This window comes from Ceratosolen solmsi, unplaced genomic scaffold, assembly GCF_000503995.2.
Source record: "Ceratosolen solmsi marchali unplaced genomic scaffold, CerSol_1.0 scaffold35, whole genome shotgun sequence".
Classification (NCBI taxonomy): Eukaryota; Metazoa; Arthropoda; class Insecta; order Hymenoptera; family Agaonidae; genus Ceratosolen; species Ceratosolen solmsi.
In genome coordinates this window covers 1,220,742-1,242,901 of record NW_011948423.1, presented here as the reverse complement: position 1 = coordinate 1,242,901, position 22,160 = coordinate 1,220,742, and the positions used below count along the sequence as shown (strand labels likewise).

Below are 22,160 nucleotides of genomic sequence, written 5' to 3'. Positions count from 1 at the left end.
ACTCTCACTCTCTCTCTCTCTCTCTCTCTCTCTCTCTCTCTCTCTCCCTCTATCTCTCTCCTTCCCTCCATACGCAATACGGCAGACGACGGCTGGTCAGAGCATTTCCTCGTTCCTTCGGCGAGTTGTAAATTTTTTCTCGTGTTCCTGGCCAATGCATTTAGGCGCGCGCAGCGCATACCGATGCGACGCTATTGGTTTAGGCGCTGCGAAAAATCGCGAGAGCGATTTTACGCGGCTGCACCGCGGGCTCGTCAAACTCCATTAATGGATGATCGTTAAAAGACTCATATCTGTCTGTATCTTTTTCCATATGCGCAATGTGTGTGCGTATATGTGTGCGCATAAATGAGTACGGGGAGAAGGTTGGCCTTTATTTTTCCTTTTCACCCCTTGCAGTTTGGTGTACGGCGCGGACTCCGATAAGAACGAACCGAGGCAAAAAATGACTCCATCCACGTATTCGACATACTTAAAAGCAGGCGGGTGCATCTTCTCGAATTATGATTAGGCGCTTCTCGCTTTCTTTTACCTTCATTAATTGAGATTGTTTTTTTTTATTTTTTTTTTTTCGAGGGCAAAGGGAAATGCATGAATGCATGAGGGTGTGATTTATCGGAAGCCTTTAATTTCAAAGCGAGACGATCGATTTTAATCGACTCCATTATAAAGGTTCGTATGATTTTCGCAATCCAAATAATAATATGTGACTGTGATTGGCTCGTTTAGAAAGATACACACAATTTTCGAAAATAATGTTCGCACATCGATCATGTGTTATCGACGCATGCGAGGAGGTGATGAGCGCACGACGCTGTATATGTTTCTCAGCAGATATTCGCAGGTTCGAAATAAAAAGGATCGATCGCTGATGGTAATTTGCAATTGTACGATTGTAAGAAAAAGCGAGATGGCAGGAAAGTACTCTTATTAACTCCAAGGTTCCATTGATTTAGCGTCCGATGCAACTATTAAGAAGTAATCACCGAAACCTTGAGCATACAATGAAAAACATTACTAACTTGCTACTGAAAAACATTGACGCAGTCGAGAGAAAAAGCGTGATTTTGAAACGATGATCGCAACGCCAAGTCTCTGCGTTTGGCGTCAGTGCAAGAGCGTCTTCTGATGGGATAAAGAAGCGGCCAGGAATCTGCAAACCGCGTCGAAAAGACAGGATGCGCGAGGAATCAAGAGGGAATGAAAGAAAAAGAGGAAGGAAGCGGGGATGGCAGGGACAGCAGTGTCGAGGGCGAAGGATAGTCCTCCTCCCCACGTACATAGCTATACGCGTACAGGACGACGGGGCGAGGAGGGGGAAGGACGTAAAGAGAGAAGGAAGAAAAGCGAGACAGCGACTGCGGGGTAATAACTTAATTTAAACTAAACTACAGTTTAATAATTCCCGAGCAGGCCGCGCGGCTCGGGCCCTGCTCTCTTACTCGCGGAGAGAAGACAGTGAGTGAGAGAGAGAGAGAGAGTGAGAGAGAGCGAGAGAGAGAGAGAAAGAGAGAAAGAAGATGCGCGCAACCAGCAATTTCCGAGCCGCCGTTAACTGCCGGTCGTTAGTCCCTTTTCAAAACTACTTTTCTTTTTTTTTTTCGTGCTGAACTTGTGCGCTCTGTTCCCCTCCGGCATATACCTCCTCTACCGTCCTTCTTCGCCTCTTCACATCGCCCTTTTTCTCCTTCTCCATCTTCCTTCTCGTCCTTTTTGTTTCTCGCTAAGAGAATTTTTATTGTTAAAATGGGTGTCTGGAGCTCGCCCGAAATTGATTTGTCTTTACTGGAAGTGTCGTTAGTTTCGCCGCAGCTCTGGTTGTTTTAGATGATTGCTGGTGTCTTGCCTGCGAAAATCCGTCGAAATTGCACGGAGCGCTTAGACTTCTAGTCTTATTGAATTGGATTTATGTTAGATGATGTTAAAGCTCAGTTTAATGCATTACCAGGAGTGAGTATTTAAATAACTATTTCTTCGCACGAATAATTAATGTTTAAACATTATAGAGATATCTATTCCATTATTATTACTACTATTATTACTATTGTTGTTATTATTATTATTACTATTATTGTAATTATTACTATTTGTCGTTATCTTTATTGTTATTATTATTGTTGCTTTTATTCTACGGATGGTGATTATTATTACCCTTTTTAATAATTGAAGAATACAGAAATTTCATTTCTTGTATTTCCAATCGTTAAAAATTATTTTGATCACTTGTATACGATGATGAAAAATAACTATTATTAAACATTTTAGTTACAGATTAGTGCAATTAATAAAGAAATGTTATAATTAAAAAGTATTTTAGAGATTACTTCAGCGGAGCGATTTTGTTTTAAAGATAGTCTTTAAGCTGATATAAGAGTTATACGAGTTGATAGCATTTCTTTTATTGATGACCTATCATCAACTAGTTGTCACGGACTTTGATAAAAGATTTCAGTTAAAGCTATTATCGGTTTAGTCAATGTAGTCGTGCTGATCTCTGCTAATGTTTATTAATATGAAATTATCAATTCTAGAGTGCAAGAAGATAAAAAAAAACTTATTCTTATTTACTCTTTATACAAATGTACCACATAATCTACATTTGCTTTAGGATTTTAATTTTTGCGTTATATTTAGGCTTACATATTGTTAAAAATAATATTATATTATATATAAAAAAATGAACTAGATATATGACTCATATTCTCAAATGTGAATAACAGCCTTAACAAACACTTTATTTTGATATAAATCTTTTGCAAAAAATATTAATTTAAAATGGTTTTTTTTCTTAGGTTGTACTTTACCATAATTATCTTAACTATAATATTTAATAGCATCAATACATTTTTTATCTTTAACGCTAATTAGAATATTCAATATCCGAACTCCCGTATTACTATTTTCAATTATATTTCATTGAATCATTCGATCGAATTTTCAAAAGTATTTTTTTTTTTTTTAATAATTTTAATACTTGCACTTACTACAAGTAATAGAACAACTACATCGATTCTATGATAAATAAAAATATAAATTTAAATAATATTTAAATAATAATAGCAATAATAATAATAATAATAAGAAGAAGAAGAAGAAGAAGAAGAAGTGAAAACGATGACAATAAATGTGCAAATACGGTAAATGGGGTTTTAATAAAATTATTGAGCATAACATTAATTTCTTATTGATAAAATCGTACTTTGGCACGTAATATAAAACTGAAACTTACTTAACAAGACTGTAAAATTCTTGTTCATCAACCCCAAGTAAAGTTTGCAAAGGCCGTAGTAACTTATGGGCCCAAATTAAAAATATAACGTTTCCAAATATAAGTTTTCGCGAATAAACGCCAGTTCAAATTTCAACGAAAATAAAATGCCAAGAATTAATCAATGCTACGCTCGTCAGACTACGGGCCCATCATCACGCGACGCAAAGACCCCTAACAACGCAATGCAAGATCTAAAGAATTAAGCGACCGATATCGATTCAATAATTGCCCAACGACGTAATATTAAATTCGCGCATTCCCACGGGCAAATTTTTCACAAACATTCCGTGCCCATTATCCATGTACGAAATACCGAGGTAATTTTTACCGGTAAGCAAGCCCAGTAAAATCCACGAAAATTTCACTGGCCCCCGCCGTCGCTGCGGCCACCATCGCCACTGGCACCACGTACACCACTACCACAACCACCGCTGCCGCCGCCTGGTCGCACATGTGTGAGAAACATTCAAATAAAGCGCTCGCGTGTCCACATACCTTCGGCCCTTACCGCCCCCCTTCCCATCTCAGGCGGCCATCAAGCCGCCCGAGAACTCGGCAAATTGAATCGTCCGCGAAATCCTTACCCCGGCCGCGAAAATTGCCGGGCTGGCGCTCCCGCGTTGCCGCTCCGTTTTGTCAGGATACGCTGTGTAATGGAACGCGATGGACGTACTAACGATCGCTGAGCCCCGGGCTGCTTCAATAGACACGTCAATGGTAGAGGCAACGGCTACTTTTGAAATTATGTATATCTTCTATCCTCTCGCGCCCCTTAGAGGGCTGACCGTTTTCGATCGTTGCCGGATTTTGATGCTTGACATGTGAGATCTCTGACAAAGGAGCTCTTCCTCGTCGTCGTCATCATCATCATCATCATCATCATAATCATCATCATCATCATCTCCTTTTTATTCTTCTTCTTTTTCTTTTTCTTTTTCTTTTTCTTCTTCTTCTTTGTCATCATCTTATTAAACTTATTCTTCGTCTTCTTGGTTGCACCGTGGTTCTTTAGTTTTTGGGAAAAAAGAGAGCTATGAATGAGAGTGGAATGGCGTCAGAGAGGCTGCGTCGTCTCAACAATGGATAAGACGGTTGTAATCGCAACACGATATCGTGTTCCCGGTTAATTAAGCGCTATGAGTGATATTTTTTAATTCAAAATTGTATGAACTGTTGGGTATTGTTAATTGTTTGAAATGCCTATATCCTCTTGCCAAAGGGAATGGTAAGGAAAGTCGAGAGGCTCGTAGGCTCCGTATGTTTCGTATCCGCTCGTTTTCGACGTGAAAAAATAATTACTATCTTACGGATAAGTGAGGCGTTTTAGAATTCTTTATGGAATAATTACATTTTTGCTACCTCACTTGAGACAATTAAAATGATCCCAGAATGGATATTTAAGAATGTATTAATAATTCTGACTCAGGCAAGGCGTGAGCATTAACATATTGTCACAAGTCGAGACTTGGTGCGATTACACTTACGCGTGATAAACTAATTTATTTTTTATGTTGTACTTTTAATTTATGAGCGATTATGGCTGTATGCAAAGATGAACAAATTGAAAAATAGCGAAGCATCGCATTAATAAGTGGAACATTGCTTTTATAAATCATTTATATTGACTAATAATGTTTATCGCTACTTTATATGGTAATCATGAATGTTGTTTTACTACTGCTTCAATAAATTATTTTAATGAATTACTATAATCAACTAAATGAAAAATAAGAAAAAAATAATATTAATTTTATTACGATAAATTCTAAATACTCTTTTACGAATTGACGTATTCCTTAATAATAATAATTGTTATTATTGTTATTAATATAGCGGAATAAGGTTTTTTTTTGTAATAACATATATAAATTATTTAAGTGTCTTTAAATATAATTGTACATAGGATTTGAATATTCTTCGGATGATATTTAATTCAATACTTGTCGCATCGCAAAAAATTATTCCGACCGATTCATAAAGTGATGACTATTATTTGAAATTGCTTTTATACAAAATAACTACAAAATATTGTAATTAACAATTTGTACGTCCCACACGACGGGCATCCGTTAACAATTTTTCTTTTACGTCCTTTTAAAGTTGAATATTTACTAATTGAAATTTCGTTGTTCCTTTTACTTTGTAAAAGTCAAAAAATTGCGACTACAAATTCTACTAATATTTTAAGAATAATATAAAATTTTCGTTTTTATCGAAATAATTGGCAGGAGGTCTCGAAAATTTTGACCGACACTCAGTGAACCATAATTTTGCTTTCCAAGTCCAAAGATTAGCTTTTATTTAATACAACATTTAATTTGTAATTTTTTAATATAATTATTAAATATATTACTGTAATATGCTATAATATATGTTTCTTATTAGTTACAACTATTGTAGCATACGAATGCTATCGTACACGCGTTTGATACAGTTGTCAATTGATCAAAGCCAAGAGAGTCAAAGATATGAAAATAATTAACAATATAAAATGTTCCCTAGCACGCTATATTATTATATTAATTAGACCAGAAATTAATGTTCGTTCTTACAAAATTAATTTTCCCTGTTTTCATCCATTTATTATTGAACGATATTAAAATTACATTTTCATTTTAGCGGCCAAAAGGCACTGATACTCCGCAAAAAGCACGAAAATAACAAACGCACGCAAATCACTTAGCTTAAGTAAAAAAAGCTTTATCCAGCTCTTTAGAGATTCTCATGCTTCTCGACGCAAAGTCTTCCTAAGAAGTCGACGTCTCTATCAATTTATATCTCTCCTCTTCCCGCGAAATCACGCAATTTTCTTAGTCTTTTTTTCTCCTCTTCCATGGCCACAATAACAAGGCAGTGTACCACATACCCGGTTTTTTTCGAGAAAATTACATAGCGGCCGGTACAACGTATTCGCATGCGCCCTTCATTTGGCTCTTTATCCATTTCGTATGCACGCACACCAGCCAAAGAGCTGCAGCTACGTGTTGGCGCGCGTAAATAGCAGAGCGATTCACACGTTATATGCGGCCGCCGAATCGTCGGCTCTGAAAAGTAATCCATCATCCGGTAGTGCGATCGTAACTGGTTTGCAGTCGTTCGAGCGTTCGCTCGCTTAATAAATTAGCCGATTGGGATAATAACTCTCGGCGGATATTGCTTTTCCGACGTGAATGTGCGCCGAGTGACGAGCCGTTGATTGGTGGCGATGGGAGTTAGAAAGGCTACTACTACTGCCGCGCGTACCTGTCTTTTTCATACCTCCTTGATCCTGTTGTGTGATTTTTTAAACACGTCCGTCTCGATTCATTTTCACGGAAACAGTAGCCCCCTGCATTCTTGAAAACATTATAAAATTGTAATTTCTTATGTAGGCCGGTGTCTCATTTAATTCGCCCTTTAAAGGGCGGAGCATTGAATATTGTATTTATTGCTTTCTTCAGACCGATGAATTATGCACCAGAAACTTTTCGAAATTTACACAAAATAACCGTGAGATTACTGTGTTGATTGTATGTAATGAGTGCGCCAACAATTCCTTTTTTATTAACCAACAGTATTATTTTTATCGATTGCACCGAGTTTCAAAAATTTAATTATAGTGCCTCATAATTTTATTTCATTATTTTTAAGATTTTGTTATTATTAATTTTTTGCCCGTTCTACAATTGACTATCAAAGTAATACTGGTACGCTTATTTATCTAAATTTTCATTAAGTCGATCAAGTTTAATTAACAAAGTCATAAATAATTTTCAATTTTCCGACAATTTTGGAATAGAATATCACTAAAGCTCGGCAATTGTATATTTGAATTGCTGTGAAATGAAAGAAACACCTGTCACTGTCTGTATTTATTTAACTCATTATTAGAAAGATTGTAAAATGTTAGAATTACAAATGAAAATTTCTCTTAATATATCTAGCAGATTTCGAAATAAAGATCCATTAAAAACTTCAAATTGAATGTGAATTATGTTTTGATAAACTTGATCATTTATATGTGGATGTGTCAATTACTGTGCAATAAAACATTCGTTTCACGCTCATTTAGATAATGAAAGTTATTCCAATAATTAGTAAATAAAACATATATGTAATAAAAGAAAATTTATTTCACACTGCTAATGTCTTGACTTTTTTATAGAACGATGATGTTTGTGGTGGAAAAAATTTTCAATGTAATTACTTAATACCTCTTAAATGAAAGTAAAATAAATAAAATTTATCTTTCGGATATTCGAATATAATAATTATGTAATAATCATTAAAAGATCTAAAGCGATTTATGAAGTATATTTGTAATATTTGTATTCTATAAGTATTTTAATTTACGAATTTGTGTCAAAAAAAAAAAAAAAAGAAAAATAAATTCCTTGAGAAATTTTTTAATTTTACGCCTTGTCTAAGATTGCACATAATAATACATATAAGGATAAATAAAAAAGGAATTAATATATTCTATCAAATTATTTTTATCATTTCAAAAGCAAGAGAAAATTTTTAATGCCAAGAGGTTATCAATCTTTTTATGTGAAGGAGAAAAATTGAAAAAGATGTAAGCGAGAAAGAGAAGCGTTGAAAAATGCTGTATATCAAAAAATGTGACGGCAAGAAGAGTGCAAAAGAGCGATTGGGGGGTTGAGGGGGACGGACAGGGAGAAATATGTATGCGCATGTATGTGTGGGCATGCGCGTAGAGGAGACAACGTGAAAATAAAAAGTGGATTCTTTGAAAGGTCGATTTTTCTTAGGAAATAGAGTAAATCGGATATATCTCGAGAGAGCATGAGCGCGAATGGAAAAAAACCCTCAGTTTTGCCCTATCGTTTTATCTTTCTGCCTTACACTCGGTCCTTCGATTCATCCTATCCATGCAAGGACAGATGCTCTGTCATCGAAGATTTTTCTTCTTTATCGATAGTTTTTCGTTTGTCGTCTTTTTATTATTATTTATTTTTTACTGTTCGATCGCAGAACGTGAGTATTACAGATTTCTTCTTATCATAATACACAAAAAACACATAAGAAAGAAAGTAACGGAATGAAATTGATTGATTACGAGTTTATTACATCGTGTTAGATTACCGTACTTTTTAGTGTTATAATAATTTCATTCTTTATGGCGCAAACTAGTTGCTGCAAAGACGAAGTCATTTATTTTGTTTTAATGCTGGGTTATTCGCGATTGAAAAAATACTCGTTTGTTAATACATTTTGCATTACATTTACACAATACATTTTCCCCCGATTTACTCCATTGCACATATTTCATCCAAAGTTTATGTGCATTATTATGTGTTTTTCAAACTTTTTAATTAAAATTCTACAAAATTCCAATTACCACAAGCTTATCTATAATTTCCGTTCGATTTAACAATTTGAATTATGTAAAATCTAATAACTGTATAAATTAACGTTTTACGCTTTTTAAAGAATTTTTTATTATTAATAATAAATACTTGATGCGATTAATTCATATAATGATCAACGTATATTATCTTAAACAATAAAATCAAGATATTCAATTTATTTTTCACTTTGGAATTTCACCTTCTATTCAATTAACAGGTATTCCATTAAAAGGTCTTTTTTTTATTTCATATTCATTTAATAATTGAAACGTTGAATTATTGAAATAATTGAAAGATATTAAAATTGTTTTTGTATTAATAATGAATAAGTATGATTGAAATTTAATATAATTGCATATATCAATTCACGAAGATCCATACTAAACATCGCCTCGCAAAGAAAAATTACACCGTGACAGATATTTCTTGTTTTCTTTCATTCGGTTTCATCCAATACTTTATTCATAAATATTATAAAGTAATTTGCTATAATTTTATTGATAAAGTTCGATCGGACATTCATATCGAATTATTTATTATACTCAGTTCCAATATTATCAGGGCTCATATTTTCCAAAAAACGCGTTTTTACCTACACGCAATATTAATAAATAAGAAAAAAGGAATATGAAATACAAAAGATATACGTAATATATAAAAGCTTAAAAATACGAGCGCGCGCGCGAAAAAGGAGAAAAACATTATAATTAAATACTTTGAGTTACGGCATGGAAGAGCGCGAGAAGGCAGTAAGGAGTTAAAAAGACGGACCATCGCTCGACTCGTAAGGTGGAGCAAGAGTCAAAGGTATATAAAGATGGGCGGGGGTGAAATAGTGGAAGCTCCACTCTCTCTGTCTGTCTATCTCTGTCTTCCTCTCTCTCTCTCTCTCTCTCTCTCTCTTCTTACTGTACATGCCGACTATAAATACGCGCTATTTATACGCTCGGCTAATTGTCTTGGCCGATAAGCATCTCCCTTATATTACTTTTCAACTTTCTTTCCCTCGCGCATTGCCGGCGCTAATCGCGTTACGAGCTCCGGCTTCCATGTACATATATTTTCTCCTATGGCGAACAAAATAAGCGGAGCAAGCTATATAATTGTTCTGTAATTTTCGTGGATAAGACACCGGCGAGCAGAAATCGCATATATATCCTCGCGAGTGCGCTACCTTTTTTGCAAATTAATGTTCTTAGTTAGTTGCTTCTGTCGAATTATTTTTTGTCCCTTTTGTTTTAGTTTTTTTTTTCATAGTAATGCAAGATATTTGACGTATGCTTTGATAAGACTTTTTATTATTATTTATTGGATGAGTATCATTTTTCGCTGTAATATTTTGAAAATTAAAAGTAAAACATAGATGAAAGAGTCGATATTAAGCCGTTAAATATAAAGCCATTTTTTATCTTTGTGGATTAGGTGTTAAAATTACTGCATTTAGATAGCATCGGAATATATAAGCTTTCATAATTTTTCTTTGACATGTTCTATGTTCGTATACGATAAATATAAAAAAATTTTATGTAGCAAAATGTTATAATCTACAACGGTGCCTCAATTATTTCACAACTACTTTAAAAATTTTAATTTAACGTTATATTCATGAATTGTTGTGCATGCTACTAAAATTATATGATTATAATGACTATTAATATTAATGACAATAAGAAATTTATTTTGTTTTTATATCGCATTACATTACATTGTTTTATTTTTCTCAAATAGCATGGTCTTGAAAATCTAAATTTACTCTTGTAAATTGCTCTACTATTAAATTATTTATTCTAAATAATTAAACTAAATAAAAACTTGAAATTATTATATAGGAAAATATTATGCACGTAAAGAACATTCAATAAGAATAATTTGTGAGGGGACATGCCATAAATTGTATAAATTAATGTTCTTATATATCCTAAGACTATATTATTTCAGTGTGAAAAGTATCTAGTTTTAATCTTTCGTAATAACTATGAAATTAATTCAATTATGGTAGCTAGAAAAATGTATATGGACTATTAATTATTGCAATTAATACGAAATTGTGTAATAGAGTATTTTCCATAAATTACCGATGACATGCATGTGCGATAAAATTTCCTCAGTAAATCGACAATTATTGTTATTACTGCAAATAGCAACACCTTATTGAAAGGTTCTCGCTTATTGTTTTATACCATCATAATTCTTTTCTTGGCTTCTCTCTCTCTCTCTCTCTCTCTCTCTCTCTCTCTCTCTTTTTCACGCTTACTTTCTATCATTCGCTTATGCACATCTATGTATACAAAAGTTATTCTTTTAATGAATTAATAGACATTTTCATAAAATTATCTTATCTATTTATTAATTCAGTAATTATTAATTTCTTATATAATTATCTTCTTTGATCAGAAATGTTTTTCTACGAGACACATTGATTTTTCTACTTAAAAATTTTTTACTATTTCGGATAATAGATTCTTACCGACACAAAGTCTTTATCGAATAACAATGAATTATAATAAATATATTAATTTAAACCTTACGACTATTATAACAATTATATCTGTTATTTGTATAAAATTATCCGAAAGAAAAAAGAAGAATAATTTTAGATTATAATAAAAATAATAATTGAATGTTTTTATTTATTGTAATAGAAAGTTTTTTATCAATATATAGTATAGAACATATATGTTATATACACGTCTATTTGAAATTATGCAATTATGTGATGATTAAAAGTAAGCATTTAACACTAATATAACATGTTTTTTTATATATTTACTTGATTACTAAGTATTTTTCAACTTTTTACTCATTTGCAAAAAATATTAATTACGTAAATTAATCAATATAATTAATTAGAATCTTGTTTTGAAAAAAAGGGTAAGATAAGTCACGCAAATTTATTGTAATATAACGTTGATACATTTTTAGAAATGGCTATATTAATGTTAAATTAAAAGCAGCTATTTTCTCAACTGAGACGATTACGAATTTCTCAGAAATCAATTAATCTGCCTGAATAAAAAAAAATTAATTAACGTCATACATAGGAACTGTGTGGCAAACGCAATATTGAATTTCTGAGAAAAAGCCACCGAGGCCAGATTAAATAACTTGTAATTTCGCAAATTTAATTTTATCTCAAACAGATAATTGAAAAAAATGCTTCCAGTGCACATAAATACACACATTCTCCCTACATAAATAAATAGAAAAATACGAGAGCCATTGCGTAATGATAAATTTCATCGAATCCAAATAACCAGCACCTTCATGGTGCTGAAGTCAACACCCCGCGAAAGGTTCGATCCCACTTCGCGTTCCTACGTCATTCGGAGGCGTGAAATTTTGCCCGCTGCGCTTATTTACTATCCGTATTATAATTATTTACGTACGTAAAAGCAAATATAATATTAGTGCGTGCATAGTGAAATTTCGCTTGCGGCCACCACCGCGGCAGCCGCCACCTCCGCCATCGCCGCCGACGCGATGATTAAAATTCTTATTTATTAAGCGAGGCTGCATTGGCGAGCTCTAATCGGACGTTGCGATTTCTTACGTAACTGAAGCAATATTATTAATATCTCGGGCGCGCGCGTACAGATATTTACCGAAAAAAAGTCTTTTCACGGCACGCACGCGACTATCACAAGTGTACTTTATTCGGCGAGTTTGCGTTTAGATAAGCTTTGCCGCGCGTGCGCGCGCACACACACACACACACACGCGCGTTATTTCTCGTTCTCCAATATATTAATGCCTTTGACGCTTTGTCTGTGTGGTAATATTTTTAACCGCTCGTTCTCGTGAAAGATGCGTTTTTAACAATAACAACATTTCTTCGGATGCATTAATTATGAGTTTGCGATAGGAAGTGTATTTTGCTAGGAAAACAAAGGAGCGAATATCATTCTTGTCAAACTACTACTAATAATTTATTATTGCCGTTCGTAGATATACGTATTATTCACGACCTTAACAATTTCTGGGATAAGAGATTAATTTTTAATTTTTTTACATGACTTTTAGAAAAATTAATTATCGATGGAATTAAAATTTTAGATCCAATGAGTTATCTCAGGAGACTTTACGAATATTTATTTTACGATTCAGACCTTTTGAAGTATAAATTCCGTATCGTACATCTATATTATATTTATCAATTAATAGGAAAGAATTTTTTTTTTTTTACGAGCGAGCGGCCATAATAAATTAGAGTCAGAATGATTTTTAAAATAATTCCTTGTATTTGGAACAGCAATAGGCATGCTATAAATAGGCAGGTTATAAAAATGGAAATTTTTTTAAAAATTATTCTATTCCAGTAAATATTAATGTTCGGAATTTAAATTTTTTCAATAAATTCGTCCTTTAATGGGGATGGATTTACGCATTGAGAATTTCCTTATGAGACTCCGTTCAATATCTTGAAGCTTATGGTCGACCACATATATGAAAACTCTATGTTTTATTAATTAATTGAAATGCGGTCGTAATAGAAAACGAAGTGTACTTTTTTGCTCTCGTGTCTGCCATATTACAGCTTATTTTTTGCCTTCTTGATATATCAAGACTCGTAACGAGTTTGTTCGATTAGTCTTCGTATCCTAATTTTTGTTGTTGTTTTTTCCCTTCTTTTTTTGTTTTTTTTTTAACGGTCGTTTATTAAAAACGATACAAAGTTATTTTGTCGCATGCAATTATTATTCAAGATACTCATTCGTATTGAAAGTTAATTATAAACTTTACCCGGGACGATTAAATGTAGATGTTGTAAATTAAATCAAATTAAATGTGCTTTCGAAGTGCGCAAGAAAAGAAAAACCATTCGCACATACTTGGTGCATTTTATGAAGCCTACCATTATAAATCCGGCGAAGGAGAGTCGCGTAATTAAATAATTGTTGGCTGACAAGTAAAGAGAAAAAGCAGTGGGCAATTAACGAGCGACAATTCGACACCATTTATACAAAAGTCGACCGACTCGCCCAATAATAATCACAACGCACTCGCAATGCGCACGTGTGTCTTAAGTGAAATCACGGCTCTACGTATCTGCACAAGCACGATAGAGAGAGAGAGAGAGAGAGAGAGAGAGAGAGTCATCTGGAAGCACGAGTTGCCGCGAGTTGGAAGTCCGCGGTGCCAATCTCGCATTAATAATAATAACAACAACAACAATAATAATGATAATAATGATAATGATAATAATAATAATGATAATCGTGATAATGATAATAATAATAATAATAATAATAATAATAATAATAACAACAATAACAATGATAATAATAATGACGCGCGCGCGCGCGTATGCGTGCCTGTATGAGAAAAGCAGTCGTGCAAGTTGAAGCGCGCTGACGATAAACGAAAATACGGCGCACGCATAATGTGCGCAGACGTAACAAAGCGCTCGCATCGGCTTCCGCGATAGAATCGTTTTGGCGCGGGACGCGACGCGAATAGCCACTTCGCGAGTGCTCGGCCGATTTCAATGGCGATAGACCGGCTCTGTTAACAATTGGCGACGAATTCGCAACGTTCCCGTTATTGGTAGTGCCCCGTCAAAGGTCGGCCGGATGCGAACGTAACAATAGAACTTGATCGCTAGTTGTTTAGTGGTATGGTGATTTTCGACGATCGAGCTGGAAATACAGATCTGCATGTATGGTTCAGGTAATTTGTGCACTTTCAATGCTCTGGCCATTAGCTAGCCGCTAATTTTGAGGTTATGTTTACTCGTGGCTTGTGCGCCCGTGCATGTTTCGCATGCGGAAATTTATTTCGGAATTGATGACTTTCGCAGCCATCGTTAATTAAACTGCATGTTAAATGTAATATCAATGTATCGTAATGACTATGATTTTTGACAATTGCCGAGCGGATTTCGAATGAGATGTCGGAGTAGATTTTGAGTATTCACGAATCCTATCTATCATACGCCACATATTATCGTTATAATTTACTTAATTACTGTTCCTTATGTACGAAATTCACTAGTCGTGCTACGTTTTGTGTAACGCTTTTACATTGACCTGGAACTACACGGAGATGCCCTATGCCTACGTATAATGTGGTATATTTATATGTATATTATATTATACACTGCAGCTATAAGGATGAATTAACGTTACGTTCTGGGTGAGTGAAAACCATCAAAAAGGTCGATAAATTTTTATTGGATCGTATAAAATTTAAATTGTGAAAATCTTCTAAATCTGCTTCGATAATACTGGTGCGCGCAAGTATTTAAAGTCGTAAGATCTTAAATCAATCTCTCATGAAAATTACTTAAAATTCTTTAAGGCCGATCGATTCAACAGCATTTGCGGTGTAGCATGGCGAAATAATGGAGCGAGAATTAGGAGTTTCGAGCAAGAAACACCCGTTATATTATATATGTTTATTCAATGCGTCCTATCTTTATGCAGAGTTTAATTTACGAAATTGATAATAGGTAGGAAAAAATAATTTTAACAACTTAAGCCGCGAAATAATTAATGCACGATGTGGCCTTATAGGTGTAAAATTAAATGTGAACCATGCAATTAAGTAATGAAGTTCTTTTAATTTTCACGCGCAATCGTCTACGCGGCCACGAGTTTTAGTATGTAGAGAAATATAAAATGAGGATTTATGCGTGCAAGCTTTTAATTTTTCAATCATAAAGTTTCTACTATCGTATAATGCTCCGTGTGTTAATAATTTTCTTTGGGTAAATGCTATTACAAAACGTTGTAAATTTACACCAACACATATATAATTCGCGTTAACTCCAATGATTATGTTGCAGCGCTCGATCGGCGTCTACGCGACGCGCCGTTAAATTAATCCAACGCGATCTCATCCTTCTGATTCGCGACGCCGACGAAAGGCAATCAGGAAAAACTTTCCTCCTGCCCGTACCCTTTTCTCTCGCGCGGCACATCCGAAATTCGGACACGCATTGTACAAAAGAGCGGCATTGAGCTTCCGGTCGGCGTAAATAATATGACTGGTATATCAGCCACTAATCCTAATGCGACTCATGCACCCGTAAATCCGGAGATCTTCCCGGCTCTTTAACATCTTTTTACGCGAAAGTGCCGAAATACTCGATTTGACGCGCTGGCCGGTGCGATGGATGATGGTGGCACGGATAAAGAACGTTTCTTCGACGTACACGCAACAAGTATTTCTTTACACAGAGTGGATAACCTTTAGGATTTCGCGTGACGTATGTGACGCCCTTTTCGATGAATGAGAGACCCATCGAGCAGCGTAACTTTAATGACTCGGGTGATCGCGAGCACCTGCTTTTGTCACTCTTTGTTTGCCGTATGCGAAAATGCCGGTAATAATGCCAAGCTCTCGTTCAAGTCTCATTTATTCACTTATGCAATATTTTATGCCGCGCGTGTCTCGGCTTCGCCTCTCATTCTACGCGCGATCAATGCTCTCTAACGACGCTACCAAATTATCCTAAATAAAATAGTACTTGCGCCGATAACGATTGTAATGACTGCATCACATCCTTCACCTGGACACGACATCGTTGTGGAAAATGTATTCCAAGTGTAGGCCAGTAGTAAGGATCTCTTGGCTCAATCGCGAGCCAATGAAACTTTGCCGATCGATTTCCGGATTTCCTTCGAAAGGAATAAGTAGCGTATCACGGTCGGCGATCGGGAGGATCGTCCATCGGCGGCGTCTTAATTTTATGGCGCAAAAATGTAAAAATCCGCGCCTTCTTCTTTACATGCGCCTCGCGCCTCCTGCCGTAGCGCGACTGCGCCCCCGCATAATAACGGGCAGGACTCGGTGTACACGCGAGCCGTATTAATGTATAATTAACCAGGCACATTGTTAGATGCTATCGGTGCGAGTCGTGTGTGTATCCTTATCGGAGCCTTCGTGGTCCTACCCGACCGCGTCGACAATGAAAGGGGCGACTGCTAGGAAAGGCCTGGCGTGTCTCGGAAAAATAGAAAATTACTCAATCGCAAGAATGACGCTTTCTCTCTCTCTCATTATCCCTCACTCACTCTGTGAAATCGATGCTGGTGCAATTGTTTGGAATGAGGTGTAAGGGCTTCAATATTCATTATAATACTCGACGCATTATCCTACGATCGTTGAAGAATCTTGACATAAGACGAGGAATTTACGAGTTTCGACGATTCAATGATAATTCAGGAGAAATTCAGGGACGCTCAATTTAGTGCGTGCTTATATATTATCGGTTTATGTATAGCCAAAGTTATTAGTCGCGTGGAAATTAATCGAGTGATTAGTCGGTCGTATTCATTACTCCTGCATTTTACACCCACACAGTGTAGTTTATTGAAATCCAAACGGAAACTATAATAATAGATCGTTTAAGTGAATATTAAGAGGCTGTAAAGGTAATTTTTGTAATTGCGAATTAATGAAAAAGAAATTTTTAATCGAACGAAATAAGCTTTATCTTTAACCATTGATTGAGAATTACATTCTCAATGCATTAAGAAATTTCAAGAGTAAATTAAAATTGATTCGCCGTACTACAAGGTTCTTACATTTTACTTGAAACGCAAATACACACATCACTTACGTATCATCGTAATAATAATAATTATTATTATTATTATTATAATAATAATAACAACAACAACGACGACGACGACGACGACGACAACATCAACAACAACAACAACAACAACAATAATAATAATAATAAGGATGGGAGTAGACTAGAACGAACATTATTTAAAAATGGATAAATATAAAATACAGAAGACCAAGGTAGTTCACGTTATTGCACCGATGGACTTGCAACTTATTTCTCATCGGTCCAATACAGTTCGCCAGTCGCCTTAGAATAAGCCAAATGAGAGGGTCCTAAACTGCCGTCAGCTTCGTTCAGCATTAGCATTCTGCGGAAGGTGTCGAGAAATGCGAGCTTGCACGGCTGAAAGCGTACACTCGATATGTCCCGCCCTCACGACTTCTGCCCAACGAACGCCCAAGCGGAAGACAGAACGAGCAAAGGGGGATGGTCGGGGTGGTGGGCTCCCTTATTAAGGGCGATATTTAATTCAAACTCGGCGCGGAGGATACGGTGGGCGAGAGCGAGAGAGTGGCCACGGATAACCGGGCGTCCGAAGGATTGATGGTGTCTACATGCAAATCCAAGATTCTTGAGCACACGCGAGGCAAATCCTGCGATCCCACCTACTGACGCCTTATGCCAGTTAACGCCTTACAGCTTAATAATCGCTTCATCTCCCATCCCTTTCATATCACTTCGCTCTTTGTTCCATTTACGTTTCTTTATTTCACGTTGCGGCTTTTCGCGTTTCTTCTTGCGTATTTCGTATGAAGGGCTAGCTGAGGATTCATCGAGAGCGACGGGGATTCGAGGCTTTACTACCGAGACTGATAATTAATATCCTCGATTATGCGCGCATGATCATCGCGAGGTTTAGCGACGTTTCACGTTTATACTGTTTTCACGGTTGTCATTGATCAGTGATTGATTCGCATCAACTCGAGTTACACTTTATATTGTAATAACAGCAGGATTATACGCGCGAAAGCAGGTGGTGAAAGGACGTTGTGATTTATATCGTCTTTATATTTATATATAGGAATAAATTTCACTCGTTTATGTGGGGAAAAAAATCAAGTATAAAAGTTGCAGTTATTGATTTATGTTTTATCGTATATTTCACTGTGAAGTTGTCGGCTAATACTGTAATGTCCAGTTATATTATTATGTTAGCTACGGAGTAATATGATAAAAGAAAGAAATCAAACCCACCTCGTATCGTGCATTTCAGCCCATTAACAATAATTTCTAATTAACAAAATAAGGGAATTAGCTAAAGCTTGTTCGGTTAGGTTGATCGGATAATTATAACCTATTTACATGGCAAATCTTCTAGAGAAGAGGAAAATATTGTCCCAGCGCTTGAGCTCCGCCGATTCTCGTATGTAGCTCTTGAAGTCCAACGTTACACAGCCCAATCAACTAATCAATCAACCTCCCTTCACTTCATATTAACATCCCACCAATTTACTCCCACTCTGAGGCATCCAATCGGTTTCCACGATCGCGTAATCAATTTACATTAGGCTTCGCATACATAGACTTTTCATGGTTCAATCGAACGGTTAATAAAGCTAGATAGCCAACGATAGTTATTTGATTACAAAAGCATCTTGTAATAATGGTCGAGAGGATTCCCATTGTCAAAAACAAAGGAAAGGGGGTAGGATCCGGTAATGGGAGATGGCGGAGGAAGACGGCCACGCCTACTGTTGCGTCGGCGCTCAGGCGTAATTTTCAAATTTTCGAGCCGTTGATGTTGTTCGGATTACGGGAAGCATAACGGCGACGCACTCGTCCTAATGAGTCAGCAGGCAGCAGAGACAAGCCGAGCAAGTAAAATATTCGTAAATAAGTCCTAGGAAATTCTACTTGTTTACGCGCGCAAAAGGTTTGCAAACAGTCGATCCGTGAGTGTTTACAATACACGCGTGTGCTCATACATACATTACTGCGGATGAAAATTGAAAATGAAGTGGCAAAGTGGATAATATTCATAATCATGCGGGAAAATTATGGCACAGTGTGAGTATGAGATATTGAAAGAGATGGAATTGTGACACTTGTCGAAATTGACTAGTAACGTGATGAGAAAACTTTGGATTTTAGACAATGAAAGAACAAGTATCAGAGTCTTTTTGAAAATTGTGATGTCTATATCGTTAAATGAATATGTTAATGTTCTTCAATTATTTTCTTTTAAACGCAGAATATTATTAGCAAATTATGTGTTGATTTTATTAAATCGATTGGCTTAAATTTACTTGAGTGTTTTATCGTTCTGCTTCATTCTTAAAAACTTAATAAATTTATTTATTTTAGATTTATTTAAATTTATTTATTAGATAAAACTTTAGGAAATTAATTTTGATTTTACTGAAATAAGTGCTATAGGATTAAATTCTCTAAGAATTTTCGGAGTAATTTCTTAATTATATTATTAAAATTTAATTCAAGTAATTTAGAAGTTTAGATTTAGAATTGTCGTGAATATTATTGTTAATCTAACTAAATGTTTTCTAACGTAATTTTAAACATAATTGGAAGAAAGAAAATTTTCTCCAGATGTTAGATAATTATGTTGGAATTAAAATTTAATCACAAACATATAGAGACTTACATGTTTTTATGGATTAAAAAGATAATTAAAGTATTTATTTTTTAAAAAAGTAAACAAACATGTAATTTTATCACCTTCGGTATTTTATTGACAGCGGATATAATAATTTTTATTTCATTTTTTTTGTGATTTTGTCTTACATTTCAAGTACATAGAATAATAGGCAAATATAATATACTAATAACACATAATAAAAATATTATAATTTAGAGTATGAACGCGATGACAAAGATGAATACTACATATATTAATTATTATATTTATGTAAATTTGCGATTGTAGAATATTGTTTAATATGTTTATCATTACTGCTTGTTACGCATCACTATGTCCTAGTCTTATAAATGGTAAATACTAATATCTCGATTTTCAAAAATACTATACAATTAAAACTTGAATTTTCTAATTATAATTTGATGTTCGGAAAAATTTATTCTAAAATAACACATCTGCTTGTATTCGTAAATAATTATCTTTTACACAAAAATCTTACAGCAATACTTAATAATAAATTCTATTTATCTTGGTGGAATATATTGTATACGAATAACAAAGAACATATTCATTTCATTCTTCAATACATTTTGTATGTGATGTAGAAATAACTATTTATGAAATAATCGATCATTGTATTTATATAATCTTATTAATTTGTTTGTTAGTTATTTATCGTTATTGTACTTTGCCAACGAAATAAAAACGCACAATGTAATAATAAAGAGCTGTTGTTTCATTGATCAACTATTAATAAAGTCCTTACCTTAATTATTCCAATTTGGTTTTCGCGCATGAGTCACAACGAGCTAAGGACATAAAGTGAGGTGGAAAAGTAAACGGTTGATTAAAAAAAGTAGCGAAAAACTGCGAAGCAAAACGACCTGTCGTTACTGCTCTTGTTAGCGCGCAAGGAAGCGGCGTCGGGGTGTTGGCACACACAATGACATGCACTGCCATTTTTTAAAAGCCAAAGCAATACGTCCTTATATGCACGAGGAGACACGCGAATCGTTCGCGCGGAGGTGCGATTCGCCACGTTTCTCACGATTCGTCTCGAGCATACGGCAATTCTAGAAAACGACGGGCCCGAACGAAATGGCCGCTGTGGCTCGTAAAATGATTGCACTCGTTGCGATTACATATTAACTAGCGGAACTCGCGCTCTCTAAAGTGCCGGCTATTAGTTAATTAGTTGGCTTTAAACGCTAAACGCTAAAGATAAGTCACGAGCTCCATGTGTGCTTCATGTGTGTTCGATGAGTTGACGTCGCTGCCGCTGCCGCTGCCGCTGCTGCTGCTGGTGCCGCTGCTGCTGGTGTTGTTGCTGCTGCTGCTGCTGCTGCTGCAACCTCCAAGTGAAACTTTATAAAAATTTCTTTGAAAAGTGCTTAGATTTTTATTGGGAGTACTAAAAAACTTGTTTAGAAATGCTCAATTGTATACATAGTTGGATAATGGTACGATGTTATCCCTTACTGTGGCCAATCTGCGCTTTGAAATTATATGCTGTTATTTAAATTACACGTTGGCCAATCGTTTCATTTGCAATACGACTGCTCGAGAATCCTTAAAATTTCAACGTCTCATTTTATAAGGCAGCCTTGAACTCGAAATTTGGATATTATTTTCGAGCATTGTCTCGAGTTTGTAGGAAAGAGTATCGAACATTTTTATTTGCCGAAAGCCTATCACATTTCGTAAATGTAATTTGGGAAAATATCGTCCAGTAATGAAATCATTGGAAGTTGGTCATTTTTAAATTGCATCAATGCAGTTGGAATTGAAATTAGCGATGGCGTCGAAAATTTTCGGTTAATTTCAAAGTTGCATAATCCTATAAATCATTTTAATGCTCTCTGATTATTTTCGAAGCACGAAATCCGAATCATTGATTACACGCTCTGTAGTACTGTTTGCGAATTTGGCTTAAAATGTCTCTTTTGCACTCGCATTACGCATCCACGAACTGCGGAAATTTCTGCGATTCGTCGAACGCGCCGCTTCACCCAAGGAAGAGAAAGCAAGAGGAAAGAAGAATTCAAGATGAAAAAACGACCGACATCAAAACACCTGCGAAAGGCGCGCGTCCGTACCCTGGAGAAAAAAATGAGCCATCTCGCGCTCTTATTACATCTTACGCTATACCAGCCTGCAAACGAAAATAAAGAAGCTGGCGAGAGAAGTGTCGGATAAAGGGCAGAGCAAGAAAGAGAGCGAGAGAGTGAACATAATCCAACGCCGTCGCGTCGACGTGTATATAATTTCGGAACCTCACGAGTGCGCAAGGCAATTTCGGTCGCTTTCCATGAAGGAACGGGCTACGAGAGAAAAGAAGGGGGAAATATGGAGAGGGAGAGGGAA

At 35.4% G+C, this 22,160-nt stretch overlaps 1 protein-coding gene across 2 annotated transcripts in view; it reads left to right on the top strand.

Annotated features, from left to right (window-relative positions):
• Positions 1–22,160, top strand: part of LOC105362105 (homeobox protein unc-4) — a 46,621-nt gene that overhangs the window by 4,439 nt on the left and 20,022 nt on the right. Inside the window, exon 1 of one of the 2 annotated variants that reach the window (XM_011499456.1) lies at positions 14,227–14,289. The exons of the other annotated variant lie outside the window; for it this stretch is intronic. Within the exon in view, the coding sequence (XP_011497758.1) occupies positions 14,277–14,289 (13 nt within the window). The 5' untranslated portion in view covers positions 14,227–14,276. Of the gene's footprint in view, positions 1–14,226; positions 14,290–22,160 lie in introns of those variants that run through there. 2 annotated transcript variants of the gene reach the window in all.